This window comes from Malus sylvestris, chromosome 1, assembly GCF_916048215.2.
Source record: "Malus sylvestris chromosome 1, drMalSylv7.2, whole genome shotgun sequence".
In the NCBI taxonomy this organism is placed as follows: domain Eukaryota; kingdom Viridiplantae; phylum Streptophyta; class Magnoliopsida; order Rosales; family Rosaceae; genus Malus; species Malus sylvestris.
The window spans coordinates 17,837,365-17,855,625 of NC_062260.1; the positions used below are offsets into that span (position 1 = coordinate 17,837,365).

Sequence of the window (18,261 nt, forward strand, 5' to 3'; positions counted from 1 at the left end):
TCAATAGATCTTCTTGCAAAAATATTAGACAAATCCAAATCATTAAGACATATTTATAGTGAATAAAATAGACGAATATGGTTTTTGACAAAAAAAAAATAGACGAAAACGGTTCTCCAAATAAACACTAACTTTAATTCAACGGTCATGCTTTCAAATTTTGGTGATTTTTTGTGGACATAATCTTTGACGGAAGACCTAAAAAATAAATGGTTCAAACCTTAGAAATACATTAAGAAGTGAGCCCCATAAAATATGTATAAAAAACGTGTGTCTTTGAATTTTAACCATATATATAATTTCAAACTAAAAAAAATTAAAAAAATTAAAAAAAAAAAAAGAAGAAAAGAAAACACTTCCAGCATCTGTTTATCTTGTTGCCCACAGTGGCTGTAGGTTAACTAACCAACTTCAACTCATCAAATGAGTGGTACTGAATCGATGAATCATGAAGTATGACCAATTCGACTGAGTATTGTTAACATATACTCTTATATAAGTATATTAAAACAATACTCTATACTTTCATATAAAGTAAATATATTACGTTTTGCATACATATACATATTTTTCATTTCCAACAGAAAAACAAATAAATTTCTAATTTATTATATCACTGGTTTAATTTTTTGGTCCTATAAAATTGGGGCTCTTTAAGCAACTTATCAATTGAATTTTGACTTTGATCCATTTTATGTTGGTATGTATCCTCTCTCATCTGAATTTGTGCCTTAGAGTTTCATGTATTCACGAGTAGGCCAACATATTATATTTTCATATGAGTACGCTATTTTAAAATTCATTTGAAGGAATGTTGACTTAGCAGAATAAATAAATAAATAAATAAAAAATAAAAAAGAATCATAAAGCTAAAAAAATAGGAGAAGTAAAGAAAGGGAATCACAACAACTCACTAGTTCAAAAACATGTTTGCGCGACAGAGCAAATTTCGTCGCGCAAAGCAAAGTATGTTTGCGCGACGCTAAACACAAAACGTTGCGCAAATGGCCTTTGCGCAACGAATACAAGCGTTGCACAAAATTGTTTTGCCCGATGTAGTCTTCGTCGCGCAAAGGATGTTTGCGCAACGCCAATCTTTGTTGCGCAAAGTCAACAACTTTTTTCCCTTCACTTAATCAGTTTGGGAGGCAGAAAACTACAAATCAATTGTAGTAGCTGCCTCCCTTCCCCATCTCTCTTCAAAACCTTCTCCAATCCTCTCCCTTCCTCTATCTATTCCTATCCTTTGATTTTGTATATGTAACTTTGAATTGAGAATTCAAACTAAAATGATGGATTCACTAACACTTAGAATTTATTTATACTTTCATTAAGTATAACATAAGATTTTGTGGTATCCAATAGTGTAAATATTTTAATTTGAAGATTGAATTCATTCATTGTATTCATTTAGGATCAAAGAGTGCAACTATAAAAATCATCAAAATCGGAGTTAAAACTACCGTTAAATCATGATTTTTTTTTTATAACCGTCGAAAAGTTTTGTCATGTTACTTGATCTTTGAATGTTTTTTTTTTATGATTTTTGGCGTATGCAATCTTGAAGTATATACAAACAATTTTGACAGTTCGATCGTTGAAACTAATTTCATAGAATGCATATCCCATCAAAACAATAGATTCACTAACACTTGGAGTTTATTTATACTTTCATTAAGTATAACATAAGATTTTGTGGTATCCACTAGTGTAAATATTTCAAATTGAAGATCAAGTTCATTCATTGTATTCATATGGGGTCAAGGAGTGTGTAGCTGTAAAAAAAATCATTAAAATCAGAGTTAAAATAACCGTTAAATCGTGATTTTTCATTTATAACTATCGAAAAGTTTTGTCCCGTTACTTGATCTTTGAATGTTTGTTTTTTGCAATTTTTGGTGTATGCGATTTCGAAGCATATATAAACAAGTTTGACAGTTGGACCGTTGAAATTAGTTTCTAGAATGCGTATTCCATCAAAACAATAGATTCACTAACACTTAAGAGTTTATTTATACTTTCATTAAGAATAACATAAGATTTTGTGGTATCCACAAGTGTAAATATTTTATATTGAAATCGAATTCATTCATTGTATTCATATAGGGTCAAGGAGTGTAAAAAATCATCAAAATCAGAGTTAAAATAACCGTTAAATCGTGATTTTTCATTCATAACTGTCGAAAAGTTTTGTCCCATTACTTGATCTCTGAATGTTTGTTTTCTGCGATTTTTGGCATATGCGATCTCAAAGCATATACAAACAAGTTTGACGGTTAGATTGTTGAAATTAATTTCATAGAATGTGTATCCCATCAAAACAATATATTCACTAACACTAGAGTTTATTTATACTTTCATTAAGTATAACATAAGATTTTGTGGTATCCACTACTGTAAATATTTTAAATTGAAGATTGAGTTCATTCATATAGGGTCAATGAAGTGTAGCTGTAAAAAAACATCAGAGTTAAAGTAACTGTTAAATTGTGATTTTTCATTTATAACCGTTGAAAAGTTTTGTCTCGTTACTTGATCTTTGAATGTTTGTTTTTTTGCAGATTTTGGCGTATGCGATCTCGATGTATATACAAACAAGTTTGACGGTTAGATCGTTGAAATTAATTTCATAGAATGTGTATCCCATCAAAACAATAGATTCACTAACACTTAAGAGTTTATTTATACTTTCATTAAATATAACATAAGATTTTGTGGTATCCACTATTGTAAATATTTTAAATTGAAGATCGAGTTCATTCATATAGGGTCAATGAGTGTAGCTGTAAAAAAAATCATCAGAGTTAAAATAACCATTAAATCGTGATTTTTCATTTATAACCGTCGAAAAGTTTTGTCTCGTTACTTGATATTTGAATGTTTGTTTTTTGCGGATTTGGGCGTATGCGATCTCGAAGTATATACAAACAAGTTTGATGGTTGGATCTTTGAATCTAGTTTCGTAGAATGCGTATCCCATCAAGTTAAATGATATATATATATATATATATATATATTAAGTAGCTTCAAATTTATTATTGTAGTTCATATCAAGTTTTTGTTAGAAAAATATATTATTGTGGGTTTTATGTAAAAAGAAAAAAAATTGAATTTGAAGGGAATAAAGTTAAATTTTCAGTAAATTTTATAATATATTTTTCAAAAAATATTAATTTGCACGACGCACCAACCAATGCGTCATGCAAACAGCATTAGCTGGTACGTTGTGCAAAAACACTTTGCACGATGCTGTTATTTAGTCGTGCAAACACTCTTTGCGTGATGTATTGGTTGGTGCGTCTGGGAAAGTGTGTTAGCCCGACGGAATAACCGCGTCATGCAAATTGGGTTTGCGTGACCAATAAATATGTCGCGCAAGTTGTTAAAATTTTGGTAGTCCAATTGAAAAAAGGAGGCAGATTGTTTGCCCTCCCACTTTTTGTGCCATCCTGTTTTGTGTGGTCACGTTTAAGCCACGTCAACATTTTATATTTTTTTTATAGAGGTAATAAGATAAAAAAAAATAGTAATATAAAATATTGACGTGACTTAACCGTGACCACACAAGAAGACACTGAAAGTGGGAGGGCTGAGAATCTGCGACCTTGCCGCGGTTTTTAAATTTTTCCCAAATTACTCATAATGGAGGTGCAATTGGAAGAGTCCAGACACTACTCTCTCACTCACTCAGTCTCTCTCTTCCCTCTCGCTCATTTCGCTCTCTGTCACTCTGTCTCGCTCTTCTCTCTCACTCCGTTAGACGAAGACAAAGACGAAGGTAGACATCAGCCACTACACACCCATCTGCTCCTTCTCCGCTCCAACCTTCGTCGGAATTCTCGTTGTTTCCTTGATTCTGGATGTCCCTTCACATCTATCTCTCTCAATGTTTTGCTTTTTGCTTTAATCGTTCAACATATGATAATTAGGGTTTTATTTGGTGAGTGTTAGAATGACCAATACATTCTTCCACTATTTTGTGACGACGAAATTTTGATGGGGTCGATTGCAAAGAAGGGGTTGCAGCAGTACTTGCTTTAGCTTCAACATCACCCAGAACCAAGGTCAAATTCTATGCCTTTTATCAAATTATCAGTCTCACTTTTATTCTGGGATATCTTGATTTCCTCTTTTTCTATATTAAAACTATGTTCGTGGTTAGAATTTCCATTGGGGATGTTTCCTAGCCGACGAGCACCCAGCTCCCCGAGAGGTTGGTGTCAGCTGATGCTTTCTGTCGGGCTTCTACTTACTAGCGGGCTTATCGGGCAAATCTTGTCAGGCAAGGCTGAAAGAGAAGGATAGGGCTAACTTTGAAAGGTGCCTTTGTAGGGCCTTAGGTGTAGGCCTTGAGGCTCACAATCAAGATTAACTTTTAGGTGTTCAGGCATGTCACTGCCATCTATAGCATGGCAGATGTAAAACAGATGTTGAATTTTAATTGTATATATACCCGAGAGGCTGTTTTAGTTATGAAATGTGTCTTTGTGGGGCCTTAAGTGTAGGCTTTGAGGCTTCCTATCAATAACTAACCTAGTACTCGAACATATAATGTTTATTTCATTGGTTGCAGAAATGTTATGACTATTATACTTCTAATTACCCGAGCCCGAAGAGCAGAATGCATCCAAATAGGTGCCTTTGTAGGCCTTAGGTGTAGGCCTTAAGGCTTCCCATCAGAATTACTTCTATTACTTGCGCCCCAAGTAACATCGGACTTCTTGTTATCAAAGACTGTCGTGGATGGGTTAAGTCTACATAAGGTTCTTTTTTACACCTTGAGACCAAGGACTTTTGGATGATCAATCTTACATGCCTGAGGGTTTAGAACTTGATCTGATTTAAGTTGTGACTACATATTCCAATCGGATTCAAGCACTGAGGAGTCTTTTAATCATCAACTTGTTGGAACTAACTTGGATACAAATGGAAGTATACAACATATTACTAGACTTATGAATGAAAAGACAAAAAACAAAGAGGGTCAGGCAAGACTGGTCGTCTTGCAACTTCCTATCTTTGTGATTTATAGAGGGTTTTGAGAGCTTTAGAAAGAGGGATAGGGAGATGAGTTTACAGAAGGAAATCGATACTACAGTAGGATTTATGCAAGGTAGCAGAGCTTTTACAAAGGCTTTGGGTGAGGGTTGATCCCGAAAAGGATGAAAGCTTGGGCTGACTACGGCTTTGTTGAAAGCAAATATGGCTTGAGCAGAGTTTGTCCTTGTATTTGTTTGTTTGTTTGTTTGAGTGTCCTCATCTCTGAATTATCTTTCTTCTTTTATAGACAGTTTGGCTTGGCCTTCTGTAGCTTTAACCTTGCCCGAATGCAGCTTGAAGTGCAATGACTCATCAGCTTTTTACTTGTACTGCCACTGTAAAGTGCTTTTGGGCTGATTAGCTGGCTGGTCTACACCACTTGGTCTCTAGGTAGGTGAACAAGTGGTGCAAGTGATCTGCACCTAGTCGAAAAAAAAACCCTTTTTCTGCCTTCTAGGCTTTGGCTGGGCTTCGGGCTCCCTTCCTCCTAGTCTTCTTGTTAGGCTGACTCCCTTTTGAGCCCAATAGTTCAAGTTTTAACCCAAACAGTGCCCCCTTCAATTAATATTCAGGCTGGAATTCCAGGAGCCAATATTGATTGAATAGCCGCATGCTTGTATACCTTCATTTTCTCTTGGGATTTGAACTCTTTCTAAAGATAATCATCACTTTCTTGCGATCTTTCCATTAACCCACGAATCCTCTACATACTTAGCATGAAATCCCCTTTCCTTAAAAATTTCTATCTTCCCAGACGTCTTGATTCTCTCAAACTTTCAGACTCTTCTTTGTTCTTTGCCCGATATCTTCTACTTTGGTCATCTTCTTTATCGTTCCTCCCTCAAACTTTGTTAAATGGCTTCAGGATCCAGCCAGGTCCAACCATCATACGAATCCGGCGAAGGCATAGCTACCTTACGCCGCTTACTCAACGGACTGCATCGCCCTCGGGCAGGTTTGTATTATGAACTTTTCTTTGAAGCGCATGGGGCACAATCGTTGGGTCTTACATGGATTTCTCATGTCCCTGCAGTGATAAAGAACAATATGCCCAGGGGTAACTGGTTTTCCCCAAATCCTTTCTTGGCTGAGTCGAGCATTTCTTCAGTCAAATGGTCGTCATATCGTCGAGGCTTTCCTCTAATGAACGATCCGGCTTGGGCTCAGTGGAATGATGAACTAGAGCCAACTTTTAAGAAGAAATGGATGAATAATGGTATCTATGAACTACTAATGCTTTCAAAAACTACCATTATTCCCAAGCCCGAACTGCTTGCTACTTCTCTTCTTTTCTGGAATTCAGACACAAATACTTTTGACTTTCGCATAGGTCCCATGTCTCCAACTGTTCTAGACATGGCCCAAGTCTTCGGGCTAAGACCATCGAGCAGGATAGTAGATGTTACTCAAGACTGGGTTCCCCCTTCAATTGTTGAAAGCTTAGGTTCCTCCACCTCTTTCCTTTCACTGGAATATAACTATGCAACTTTCAAGGGTTACGGAACTTCTTTCAAGGGGTTCATCCCTTTCGTAAAGGAGAATTTTGGAGTAGATTCTTCTCACGTTGATAAGGATCAAGAACACATGTACTTTCTTTTATACTGGCTTAACAAGCATGTCTTCCCCAATAAGTCTAAAGGGGTGAAGGTTGAATGGATTCCCTTAGTAGAAGCTCTCCACAACTTTGATAATGTTGCTACAGGTCCATTCCTTCTTTCTCATCTCTACCACCTCCTCTTTGAAATGACTCAAGGCGAGCCATTTGAAACCAATCTGAATGGACCCATATGGATGATCCAAACATGGCTTCAATGGTATTTCCTAGCGTTTCGAGCTGCTAACTTAGAGTTCCCAGAAGGTATGGCCCCTGCCCGAATCTTAGCTGAAGTTGCTCCTACGGATCACTCCACATTTGCCTGCTTCTTCTTCTTCAAAGTTTGTAGAACCCGATCATACTTGGAATGGGATGCGTCAGTTTTGAGGAGATATCCTTAGTTCTCTAATCAAGCCTTCCAAGACGCTCCTAGGGAAGATGCCACTTCTTTTTTCAGGGAGAAATTCATTAGTTGTATTCAACCAAGAGACATGGCCTGGAGAGTTTGGGGCAATCGATATGATCGAGGGTTGGAGGTGTATCATCCTAACTTTTGCAGTAGGTAATTAGGCTTTATGCAAGCCATTCCCATTTCGTTCTTTGATTCTATCCATTATGGTACTTCCTTCCGATTACCATCCCCTTCAGATGGGACCTTTCGAGATGCCCGACGTAGTCTTGAAGTTATGAATCAGGCCACCCGAAAATCCATAGTTCTCAATTTTGAATGTACTCCACTCTTTTCTGCCTGGTGGGAAGACAAATGGACCAAGAAATATGGAGGAGATTTGCGGGAAACTCATGACCGACTCTTCAGTCAACTTTCCCTCAAGTAATACCCTAGTTCGGGCAAACTTGAAAACTGGAAGGAAATGATCCAGCAGAAGAACCGATGACTTTTGATAGGTATTGCTCTTCTTGACTTGACTCTGTCCCCCTTATGAAGTCCTTTAAATCTTACTTTGCTTGATCCTGCAGCCCAAGTAGATGTTGAAACGGCGCCCATTGAGTACGAGGATGACTCAGCTAATGCAGCAGTTCTTTATGGAGCCGCAGTAGAAGCTAAAAGACGAGAAGCTGGAGAAGGCGAATATGTTTTGGAATTTATTAGAGATTCAGAGGCTGAAGAAACTCCTGATGCAAACATTAAAGCACCTAAACGAAGGAAAGTAGTTGTGATTGAGACCTCAGAATCTGAACCTGCATCCCCACCCAAACCTAAACGACCAATTCCCACCAAAAAGAGTAAAAGAACAAGAACCATCCAGACTTCCAAACCTTCAGTCCTGTCTGCTCCGGTTTCTGAGGCAGGCAAAAAGAAGCAAAAGTCTTCAAGTAAGTTTCATGTTCTCCTTTATCAAACTGCCATCCTTCTTCCTTATCTATTTGTTCTTGTCTTCTTTGAAATCAGGACCTCAAGCATCCAAAAAACCAACTATTGCTTCAAGGGAGGATCCACTAAGAGCTGAAATGTATCAAAAGGCTGAGGATTTGCGAAATATCACCCTCAAAGAGCTTGAGGTATTTTGCTTGTATTTTTATCTGCATAATCTTCCTTAAACTCTGAACATGATTGCTTGATCTAGGTCGCGAGGGAAGAAAATATTCTTCTGCCTGAGGCCTCTTTGTCATCTGCCCGAGAAACAAGCGTCTTTCCTCCTCGGGTTAATCCTTCAGAGGTGCATTTCCCTCAATCTTGAATCTTGGATAACTTTATAGTTTCTGGAACAAATGCCTAATCCTTTCTCTTCTGCTCTCTTCATCCAGGTCGGGGTATTTGCCCTATTGCCTAGTCAATGATCACCTTCAAAATATGTAATTTCTCCTTCTGCCCTGTAGGTAACTCCATCTTCCCAATTTGATCCATCCACATGAGTCATATTGCACTTTGTGGATGAGGGCAGTAATTCAGTGAGCACTCGTCCTATCATTAAGTTTATGTACATTGCGTCCATATTAACTCATGTTTATATTTTCTTCAGCCTTCCCCCATATATGGACCACAACAACCGTCAGTGGTAACACGTGACCAACCCGTAGTCCCTGATATTCCTGTGACCTCAGGAGCAGCTATTTTACACGTGCTTGCTTGCCCAATAGTTACCACTGATGAGCTTCCTTCTTCTCCTCAGGTTCGAACTCAGGTATGGAAGTATTTCCTTTCTAGTTTCTTCTTATATCCTGCTTTATCAACAATTGCTACAATCCCTGGATGTCTCTTAGGGCGTTGGTGAAGTTTCGGGCACAACTTTTTCTTCCCCTGTTGGTGATAGTGGTTCTCCTCCTCAAATAGGAGTAGATATTCTTCCTTTTAAAGCCCCAGAGCTTAGTCAAGCATATTTCTTCTTCCCAAAACTTCTCTTTACTTCAAACTACATTTCTTGCCTTAATTTGGTCTTCTCTGTTTCTTACAGCAGGCCTTGAGAGAAGCTTCGGGCAAATCTCCTCCGCGTTTGGTGCGTAAAACGGAGCTCCCCAGGCCTTCTTCAACTTTTGGAGGTACAGAGATTACCCTTTCTGTGCTTAAGAAGACTAGGAAGACCGAAATTGCCCCATTAGTGGTTACTACTCCATTAGAAGAAACTGGAGTGCGAACCCTTCCTGCTTCTTCTTCATTTTCAACGACTGCCAACTTGCCCGAACTTTTTGAAGAATTTAGGCAACTTGAGACAAGGCTGAAATCTTCAAAGCATTCTTCAGCACCTTCCGACTTTCAAGAGCAACACCGAGCTTTCCAAGAATTGGCTAGGAATGACTTCTCAGCTTCATTCAGCCTCAAGGCTCTTTGTGACCTAGAAAAGGTTACAATTGAGCTCTTTAAAGCTGATCAGTTATCCAAAGCCCAACATGATTCCTTTCTCTCTTATTTTGAGAATTTGAGGGCTCTTAGGGAGCAGCATCAGAGAGCTGATAGACAAGCCAATCGTGTAAAATACTTTAAGGAGAATGAATCAAGTACTTCTGCACAGGTCGAGCAGTTGATGGATGAGGGCTTGCTGACAAAAGAAATGATCGGAGTGGTAACTTCTGAAATCCAGAAGCTGGAGGAACAACTTATTGCTCTTAAAGCTGAGCAAGCAACTCTTCTTGGCACCCTTAAACATCAAATCGAAGAAGTGAAGAAGTCAAACTCGGAGCTAAAGTACACTAGGTCTCAACTTGCAAATAGCAATACTGTTCTGGCCGAACCTAGTAGAATTTTTGTAATTATGCAGACTTATCATTCCCAAATAATCACTTTGAGTAAAGATGTAAAATTGTTAGACTAGGATTACTTGTAACCCTTTTTCTAGCAGAATCAACATCTGTTTTGCCTCTGCTTGCTTTGCTTTATGGCTCTTGTCTGAATTGACTTTAGGCAACTCCCTGCCCCATTGTTTATTTTCTTTTTCTTCTGCTTCCCTTACTAATACCAATTTTAGGACCTCATCATAATCACTTGGTCCCTCTTATGGTACTATTATTTAAGCAGGGGTGTTAGGGCAACCTGGGATCTATCTCCTTCTTCTTTTGTGACAAATGATGACCATGGCTTTTCTACCCAAATCAGGTTGACCATGTTGATAGCGGCTTCAGGGAAAGGGTTTGTATCAACTATCATAATGGCTTGGGGTTTGTCCAGCAATAGCTTTCCCTTCACTATAAGGTTTTGTATCCAATCTCTGAACTAGACACAATTGGCTATGGAATGATTGAAGGTATAGTGTAACTTGCAATATTTCTTCCCTCTCAGCTTTTATGGCTTGGGCATTTTTTTAGTACTGTCGGGCAAAATTACTCTTGCCCGCACCAGTTCCTCATAGATCTCAAGAGCTTTGGCCAAGTCAAAGGAATAACTTTGGTACTTGGGAGGCTTCATTGGTACAAACCATCCATCATTCATCATGATTTTCTGATCTTTGATGGGTTGAACCACCCCTTTCACTGTTAATGGTTTGAAATGAGTGGTCATCTTAGCAGCACAAACATCAATTTCCTCCTTATCATGACCATCTTCATGCTTTAGCCGTGTTTCTTCTATCTCCACACGATGAATCGCAGCTTTGTTTTTGTAAAAATGAGGAGCCTTGGAAGTGTGCTTCACTTGTTGTTCTTCTAGCAGTAGCCTTTCACACTTTGTTGCAGCGATTACCAATTCTTAAAACTCATTGAATTGCGTATCATAGAACCTCTTCCTCAAAGGTAACCTCAGAGCCTTTTGGGCGATTGATATGAGTTGAGCTTGGTTGACGGGGAATTGACACCTCATCCTTGTTTTCCTGAACCTCATCATGAAGTCCTCTGTAAACTCATGTTCGTATTGTTTGACTTCAACCAGATCATTAATAGTCATCTCTGGTTCTATTCTGTAAAACTGTTCATGGAAGGTCATCTCCATCTGCCCCCAATTGGCAATAGAGTTAGGGGGTAATAGAGAATACCATTGAGATGCTAATCCCGCCAATGAATTTCCAAACAACCTTAACTTGTAGTTCGGGTTGTCTTCATATGCCACACAATGATTGGAGAATTTGAAAATGTGGTCTCTGGAGGACACACTACCATCTTCACCAGTAAATGTTGGGAATGCAGGCATTTTGAAGTTGAGAGGAAACGGGTTTTGCTCATCAATGTACTCAGGGTAAGGCTTTTGATAGGTAACCCTGAATACTGGGCGAATTCATGGTTGAGCATTATGAACCATCGTCCTCCTCAACTCAGCCAACTTCTCCCTTAGTTGTTGAGTAGCTATATTATTGTTTTGGAAAAGAAGGGCAGACTCGTTCTTCAGGCTCCGGTCGTTGCCCGCGCCTGCTTCTTTCTTTGCCTCAGGCTTCCTCCAGTTGACTACTCCTCCCTTATTAACCAGATGAGGTGGCCTATAAGGAGGAGGTTTATCTGAGATGACCAAGCCTTCTTTTCCACATATTCTTCCGATTATTATGGGCATCCCATACCTCGTCATTTCTTGTTCATTTTGCTTCCTATTAAATGATAATAATGGAAAGCTAGGGAATTCTTTTTCTAGAACTGGTTCAATCACGGGCTGGTTCCTTCAGGTACTTCTTTTTCCTTTCCCTTATCTTGTTTTTCTTCTAATAACGGAAATAGGGGAATAACTGGTTCACTTCTGATGGTAACCTGGCTCATCCCACTTCCTTGAGCACCTTTTGGAGTAGAAAACTCCAGATCTAATCTTCTTTGTAGATTTCCTATCAAGGTACACAGTCTACTTACTTCCCCCTTAGTTTCCAAAGAGATTATTTTCATGCTCTTCAACACTTGTATCATAGTAGCCTGCAATTCTTCATTAGTCCATTTTCCTTCAATTCTTCCAGATGAAGTTGGGCTTTCCAGGACCACCTGTCCTGATGGAGAAGAAGGATTTCCTAGTTGATCTATCATTTTTAACAAATGTTGAAACGATTCGTATTTTGTCCTCTTTTTGACATACGAGATTGAAACATAAATCCCACCGGGCGTGCCAAAACTATGTTCGTGGCTAGAATTTCCGTTGGGGATGTTTCCTAACCGACGTGCACACAGTTCCTTGAGAGGTTGGTGCCGGCTGATGCTTTCTGTCGGGCTTCTACTTACTGGCGGGCTTGTCGGGCAAATCTTGTTGGGCAAGGCTGAAAGAGAAGGACAAGGTTAACTTTGAAAGGTGCCTTTATAGGGCCTTCGATGTAGGCCTTGAGGCTCACAATCAAGATTAACTTTTAGGTGTTCAGGCGTGCCACTGCCATCTTTAGCATGGCAGATATAAAACAGATGTTGAGTTTTAATTGCATATATACCCGAGAGGCTGTTTTAGTTATGAAAGGTGCCTTTGTGGGGCCTTAGGTGTAGGCCTTGAGGCTTCCCATCAATAACTAACCCAGTACTCGAACATATAATGTTTATTTCATTGGTTGCAGAAGTGTTATGACTATTATACTTCTAATTACCCGAGCCCGAAGAGCAAAATGCATCCACATAGGTGCCTTTATAGGGCCTTAGGTGTAGGCCTTGAGACTTCCCATCAGAATTACTTCTATACTTAAACGTTCTACGATAATCATAATATAACAAAAATAAAACTAAGAAATAGGTCGATTACTTATGCCCCAAGTAACTTCAGACTTCTTGTTATCAAAGACTGTCGTGGATGGGTTAAGTCCACATAAGGTTCTTGTTTACGCCTTGAGACCAAGGACTTTTGGATGATCAATCTTACATGCCCGATGGTTTAAAACTTAGATCTGATTTAAGTTGTGACTACATATTCCAATCTGATTCAAGCACTGAGGAGTCTTTCAATCATCAACTTGCTGGAACTAACTTGGATACAAATGGAAGTATACAACATATTACTAGACTTATGAATGAAAAGACAAAAAACAAAGAAGGTCGGGCAAGGTTTCACCTTGTCGGGCAAGACTGGTCGTCTTGCAACTTCCTATCTTTGTGATTTATAGAGGGGCTTGAGAGCTTTAGAAAGAGGGATAGGGAGATGATTTTACAGAAGGAAATCGATACTACAGCAGGATTTATGCAAGGTAGCAGAGCTTTTACAAAGGCTTTGGGTGAAGGTTGATCCCGAAAAGGATGAAGGCTTGGGCTGACTACAGCTTTGTTGAAAGAAAATCTGGCTTGAGCAGAGTTTGTGCTTGTATTTGTTTGTTTGTTTGAGTGTCCTCATCTCTGATTTCTCTTTCTTCTTTTATAAATAGTTTGGCTTGGCCTTCTGTAGCTTTAACCTTGCCCGAATGCAACTTGAAGGGCAATGACTCATCAGCTTTTCACTTGAACTGCCACTGTAAAGTGCTTTTGGGATGATTAGCTGGCTGGTCTACACCACTTGGTCTCTAGGTAGGTAAACAAGTGGTGCAAATGATCTGCACATAGTCGAAAAAAAACCCTTTTTTGCCTTCTGGGCTTTGGTTGGGCTTCGGGCTCCCTTCCTCCTAGTCTTCTTGTTGGGCTGACTCCCTTTTGAGCCCAATAGTTCAAGTTTTAACCCAAACAAAAACCCTGTTTGGTTCCCCACAAAGTTGAGGAAAACCCCAAAGATTGATTTTTTTTTTTTTTTTTTGTATGTCTAGATTGCTTTCTCATCTGGGTTTTTTCAAAGATGATGTATTTTCAGCTCATATTCCTTAATTATGATTAGTAGTTAATTGGTTTTTTGAGCTGAATAATATGAGTGTAACAAGTTGTTAATTGAGATTTTTTTTGGTGATCTTCATTTCGTTTGATATCCGAACAGGCAATTACAGCGGGGGTTTTGTCAACGAACAGTGACATAATGTCGCAGAAGCTCACCGGCATTCAGAAACTTCAGATAAGACAGCTCCTTCTCAAAGTGGTAAGGTTTCCATATCAATGATTTTATGAAAGTTTGTATCTGTGATCTGTGTATGTGTGCATACTGTATATGAAAGAAATAGTGATTTTTGAAAGTAGTAAAGTTGGTTTAAACTCATTGTTCGATCATTTGAACCTAATTTTATGTTTTTGTCGAAAAATATGTCTACTAGCATTTGCTATGAAACTGAAGTGTTTGTATATTCACTTTCACGCAGATGTTCAATCATGCATTCTATTTTAGAAACCTTGTCAAACTAATTTCTCTCCCACTCCGTTAAACAAAGACAAAGACGAAGGAAGACAGCAGCCACTACCCATCCATCTGCTTCTCCTCCACTCCACCCTCCGTCAGAATTCCTCTCCGTTTCCTCAATTCTGAAGGTCCCTTCACATATCTCTCTCAATGTTTTGCTAGGTCCAGATTTCAATTTTAGTTTGTGTAATTAGATTTCAATTGTAGGTACATCAAAATCGGAATTCGGATTTCAATTTTAGTTTGTGTAATTAGATTTCAATTATAGGTACATCAAAATCGGAATTCAGATTTCAATTTTAGTTTGTGTAATTAGAATTTCTGGAAATAGGTTGCTGTAAAATTTATGAGGTAGTAGAATTTGGTATGCTGTAAAGTGTTTCTTGATATTATGAATTTCTGGTAATAGGTTGCTGTAAAATTTATAGATGTTCGTTTTGTGAATTGGGTGTATGAATGATTTGTGGGTTTTGGTTTTGCAAGAGAAAGCTTGGGGTGTGGGGAAGTTGTGGCATCGGCGGCTTGCGAATTTGATTGGGTCTTACTATGATGGGAATGAAAGGCTGCTTGTTACTGAGCAAATGCTTACTGATACTTTGGCTAAGCATTTGTTCCACTGTATGTCAAACAAAATCTATCTTTATTTACCATTCGTCTTTCGACTTCACCTAGTTTATTAAGAATGCTATTTTTAGCTCAGCTTCTAAGATTTCTCAGTGACCCTTTTGTGAAGTACCTCTAAATATATAGCTTTTTAACAAGCAAACATTGAAATGCAAGATGGTATTGACATTAGTTTTCTACAACATGACACAATCCATTAACCTTTGTTATTTTTTATTTGTTTTTGTTAATGGTTTGGTCATTGATCTTAGTTGGCCACTAATCTTACCTTGTAGTTTTGTTAATCCCAGATGATATTAAACATTGCCTTTCATTTGGAGAAGTCGTGGCGAGGTGTTTTTACTTTTTAGTACACTCTGGTATCTAGTGTGCCAGTACTGTGCTTGTCTTTGTACTGCTAATTTATTAAGTTTTGCATAAGCAATCAATTCAATGTTTTGAGTTTCGTTCCTACAAATTGAGAATTAGTTGCTGTGTTCGTCAAAAATTAATTTTTGAGCTCTGCTTGTTTATACAGGGGAGAATCAAACCATTGAGTGGGCCATGCGTTTAAGAGTGGCTCTTTATATTGCTGAAGCTTTAGATTATTGCAGTACCAAGGGTCACCCGTTATACCACGATTTGAATGCTTATAGGGTTCTCTTTGACGAGGTATTCGATTCTCAAATTCAATCATCTTAGTTTAAATTGTGTTTTCAGTCACTTCAGTGTTTACTACTTTTTAGGGTGATAATATAGTATCTGAATGGACTTGTAGGATGGTGATCCTCGTCTTTCATGTTTTGGCTTGATGAGAAATAGTAGGGATGGGAAGAGTTACAGCACAAATCTTGCTTACACGCCACCTGAATATTTAAGAAATGGTAATAACTTCTCTAGCCTAGATATCACCTATCCCTTTGATAATTTTCTTGTCACTATTCTAGTTTTCCTATCTAAACGACTTCTGCCTGAGATATGCTGACTTTACTGGTTGTTTATTTACTTTGTAGGAAGGGTCACTCCAGAAAGTGTTGTATATAGCTTTGGCACCGTCCCTCTAGATCTGTGGGAAGCACATCCCTCCAAGTCATGTAAGCGGACTGCTATAAATGTGTGTCCTACTCCTTTGCTTACTTATTCAAACTAGAGTCTTTAGCGTTGTACTATAGTCATGTTGGAGTGTGTCAACTTGTAATTGTTCGCTCAAAGTTAAAGTTAATTGATTACAAATAATCTTTAGTGGATCTGTTTATACTAAACTTTGAGTAATTAAAAAATAAATGTTAAACAACGTGGTACTCCTTTTGTTTCGAATATAATGGCTTTGTTTGGTAGCTTATTTCAAAGTATTTGGTATGGTATTTATTACAGCTTGTGTATTCGTTTCATGCCAACTACTCCATCAGAGGCAATTTACTTTGGATTTACAGCTTGTGTATATAAGGACATGTCATCGCCCTGACGGAGGAAGTGGAAACCCTAAAAGATAAGATTGTGGCCCAAGAAGCAGCCTAGGATGCTCGGGAAGCCCAGATTGCTGCTCAGTTATCGGCTCAGATAAGATGAGCATGATCTTACGGGCCTTACAGATGTCCGGCCTCCAAACCCCGATGCCAGCACCTGATCTTGCTCCACCTTCGACCTCTCAGCCACTTCGCCTAGCCTATACCCAGTAGCCTGATGTATCAAACCTAAAAGACTACTTGTAGTTTTTTCTTTTTTCTTCGGACATCTTGTATGTATATTTTCATATATTTATAATTAAATACTTTTTTTTGGTTTATTAATTATTGTTTAGAATTTAATTACAATATTTATTAAAAATTAAATAAAAAATATTTTTGCCAAAAAAAAAACAAAGGTTTGTGTGACGAAGAAATAACATGCGTCTGCGTCATGCAAAGACACTTTGCGCAATGCATGTTACTTCTTCGTCGTGCAAACCCTGCTTTTACTGCCTTAACGTGATAGTTGGTAGGCGACAAAGGTTTTGTTGGGCTAATTTTTGAGCGACAAAGGACCTACGTCACGTAAACTGTTTTTTGTACTAGTGATTAGTCCCCCTAGTCGATCCGATTCTTTATTTTAGGTATTCAAGGGAAAACTTGGACTTTTCCAATTCTTTACATGTAAGTAAACGCAGGGAAAAGTTAATGATTGAAATGATTCTCTTACCCATATTTTAGTAAACAGATTGAACCAAAAAATCAAAATAATTCCAATTCCTATTCCTTGTATGTAAACATGCCCTGAATGTTACTTCCATGCCAAAAGAATTTCTCTTTTTCATTTTAGAAAACTTCAACAATACGAAGGGAAAAAAAACCAAGGAACATTGTGAGAATCGATAAAAAAAACTCTCCTTTTAATAGAGTAGGTTTTGAGTTCAAATTTCAAAAACATTAGTCCATAGTTATGAACTATTTCCGAATCAATTATTCAACAAATTAGACAAGGTGGCTAAAATTGAAAGAGAAAAATCGATCAAAAATGAAGTAGTATTTTCAGTCTTTGAAGGTGTGAGATCATATAACTCTCGAGAAGTTCCTTAGTTACTGTTAAAACACACGAGACATGTTGCAATGATTAGCTTATAGTCAGATGAATCATAAGAGGATGATTTATAATCTTTATATAGTTACTAGAATAAGTCGGATATCAAAAGACCAAAACCGTAGCATTTAAAATTTCCAAGTCGCGGGCTGCTGGCCATTTATCATTAACGAGGAATTTGTTAGCTTTTGGTGTAGTCATATTTTCTTCTAACTATAGTTAAGTACGTCAACCATCCGGGAAAATCAAGCACTTCTACTTCTTGGATGCAAATGGATGTGTATATAATATGAAGCTAACTCATTACATATTCAGTTCATTTTTGTACCCCCAAACGCACAAAGAGGGATCGATATATAGAAGGTTTAAAGCTACATAAGATTAGGCAAAAAAATGGGAAATAGGGTTGGAAGTTACAAAGCTGTGCGTGCACTCAATTGAAGTTGAAGAAAGACTAGAAAGTCATACAACTTCATCAAACAGTTTGAGAATTAAGGTGCGTATGACAACCACGCAACTGGAGGAGCTGATAGCGGAGGTGGACATGACTAGAGGCCCCAAGTCAAATTCCGATCTAGGCCGTGTGATCCTCCGAGAATGCTTGGAAGGTAGGCTTAGCGCTCGTACTGTTGCTGCTGTTGAGAATCATGATGCTAGGGTTTGGAAGTTAAGCACCATTTGTCAAGGAGGAGAAGAAGAACATGAGCATCTTTTGTAAGCTACTAATAAAAAAATGTATAATATAGTTGCATTCGCTTTGATCACGATTCCTGTAAAGTAAAATAAGTGTTGCAATTAATTTTCTTATTATCAGTTACTGATAGTGATATATGTTAGCTAAAATATGTCTATAGGAATAATTTAGTATGTCATTTTTTTAAGGGGA

General features: G+C 38.0%; 1 protein-coding gene across 3 annotated transcripts; it reads left to right on the forward strand.

The window, feature by feature from the left end:
• The first annotated feature begins 14,648 nt into the window (after positions 1–14,648).
• Positions 14,649–16,603, forward strand: LOC126625555 (serine/threonine-protein kinase BSK1-like). 3 transcript variants are annotated; one of them, XM_050294618.1, is made up of 5 exons: positions 14,649–14,834; positions 15,358–15,491; positions 15,598–15,703; positions 15,833–15,913; positions 16,194–16,603. In XM_050294618.1, exons 1-5 carry the CDS (start codon positions 14,669–14,671, stop codon positions 16,310–16,312), a joined length of 606 nt encoding a protein of 201 aa, XP_050150575.1. In that variant the 5' UTR covers positions 14,649–14,668; the 3' UTR covers positions 16,313–16,603. The 3 variants fall into 3 exon arrangements, with proteins under 3 accessions (XP_050150575.1, XP_050150580.1, XP_050150577.1); XM_050294623.1 differs by having other exon boundaries at positions 14,654–14,834; positions 16,229–16,603; XM_050294620.1 differs by having other exon boundaries at positions 14,654–14,834; positions 16,253–16,603.
• The last annotated feature ends 1,658 nt before the right edge of the window (positions 16,604–18,261 follow it).

Coding starts and splice junctions, on each gene's coding strand:
- LOC126625555 (XM_050294618.1), top strand. CDS start 14,669: ATGAATGATTTGTGGGTTTTGGTTTTGCAAGAGAAAGCTTGGGGTGTG. Junction 15,492..15,597: donor ATAGGGTTCTCTTTGACGAG/GTATTCGATTCT, acceptor ATGGACTTGTAG/GATGGTGATCCTCGTCTTTC. Junction 15,914..16,193: donor AGCACATCCCTCCAAGTCAT/GTAAGCGGACTG, acceptor TATTTATTACAG/CTTGTGTATTCGTTTCATGC.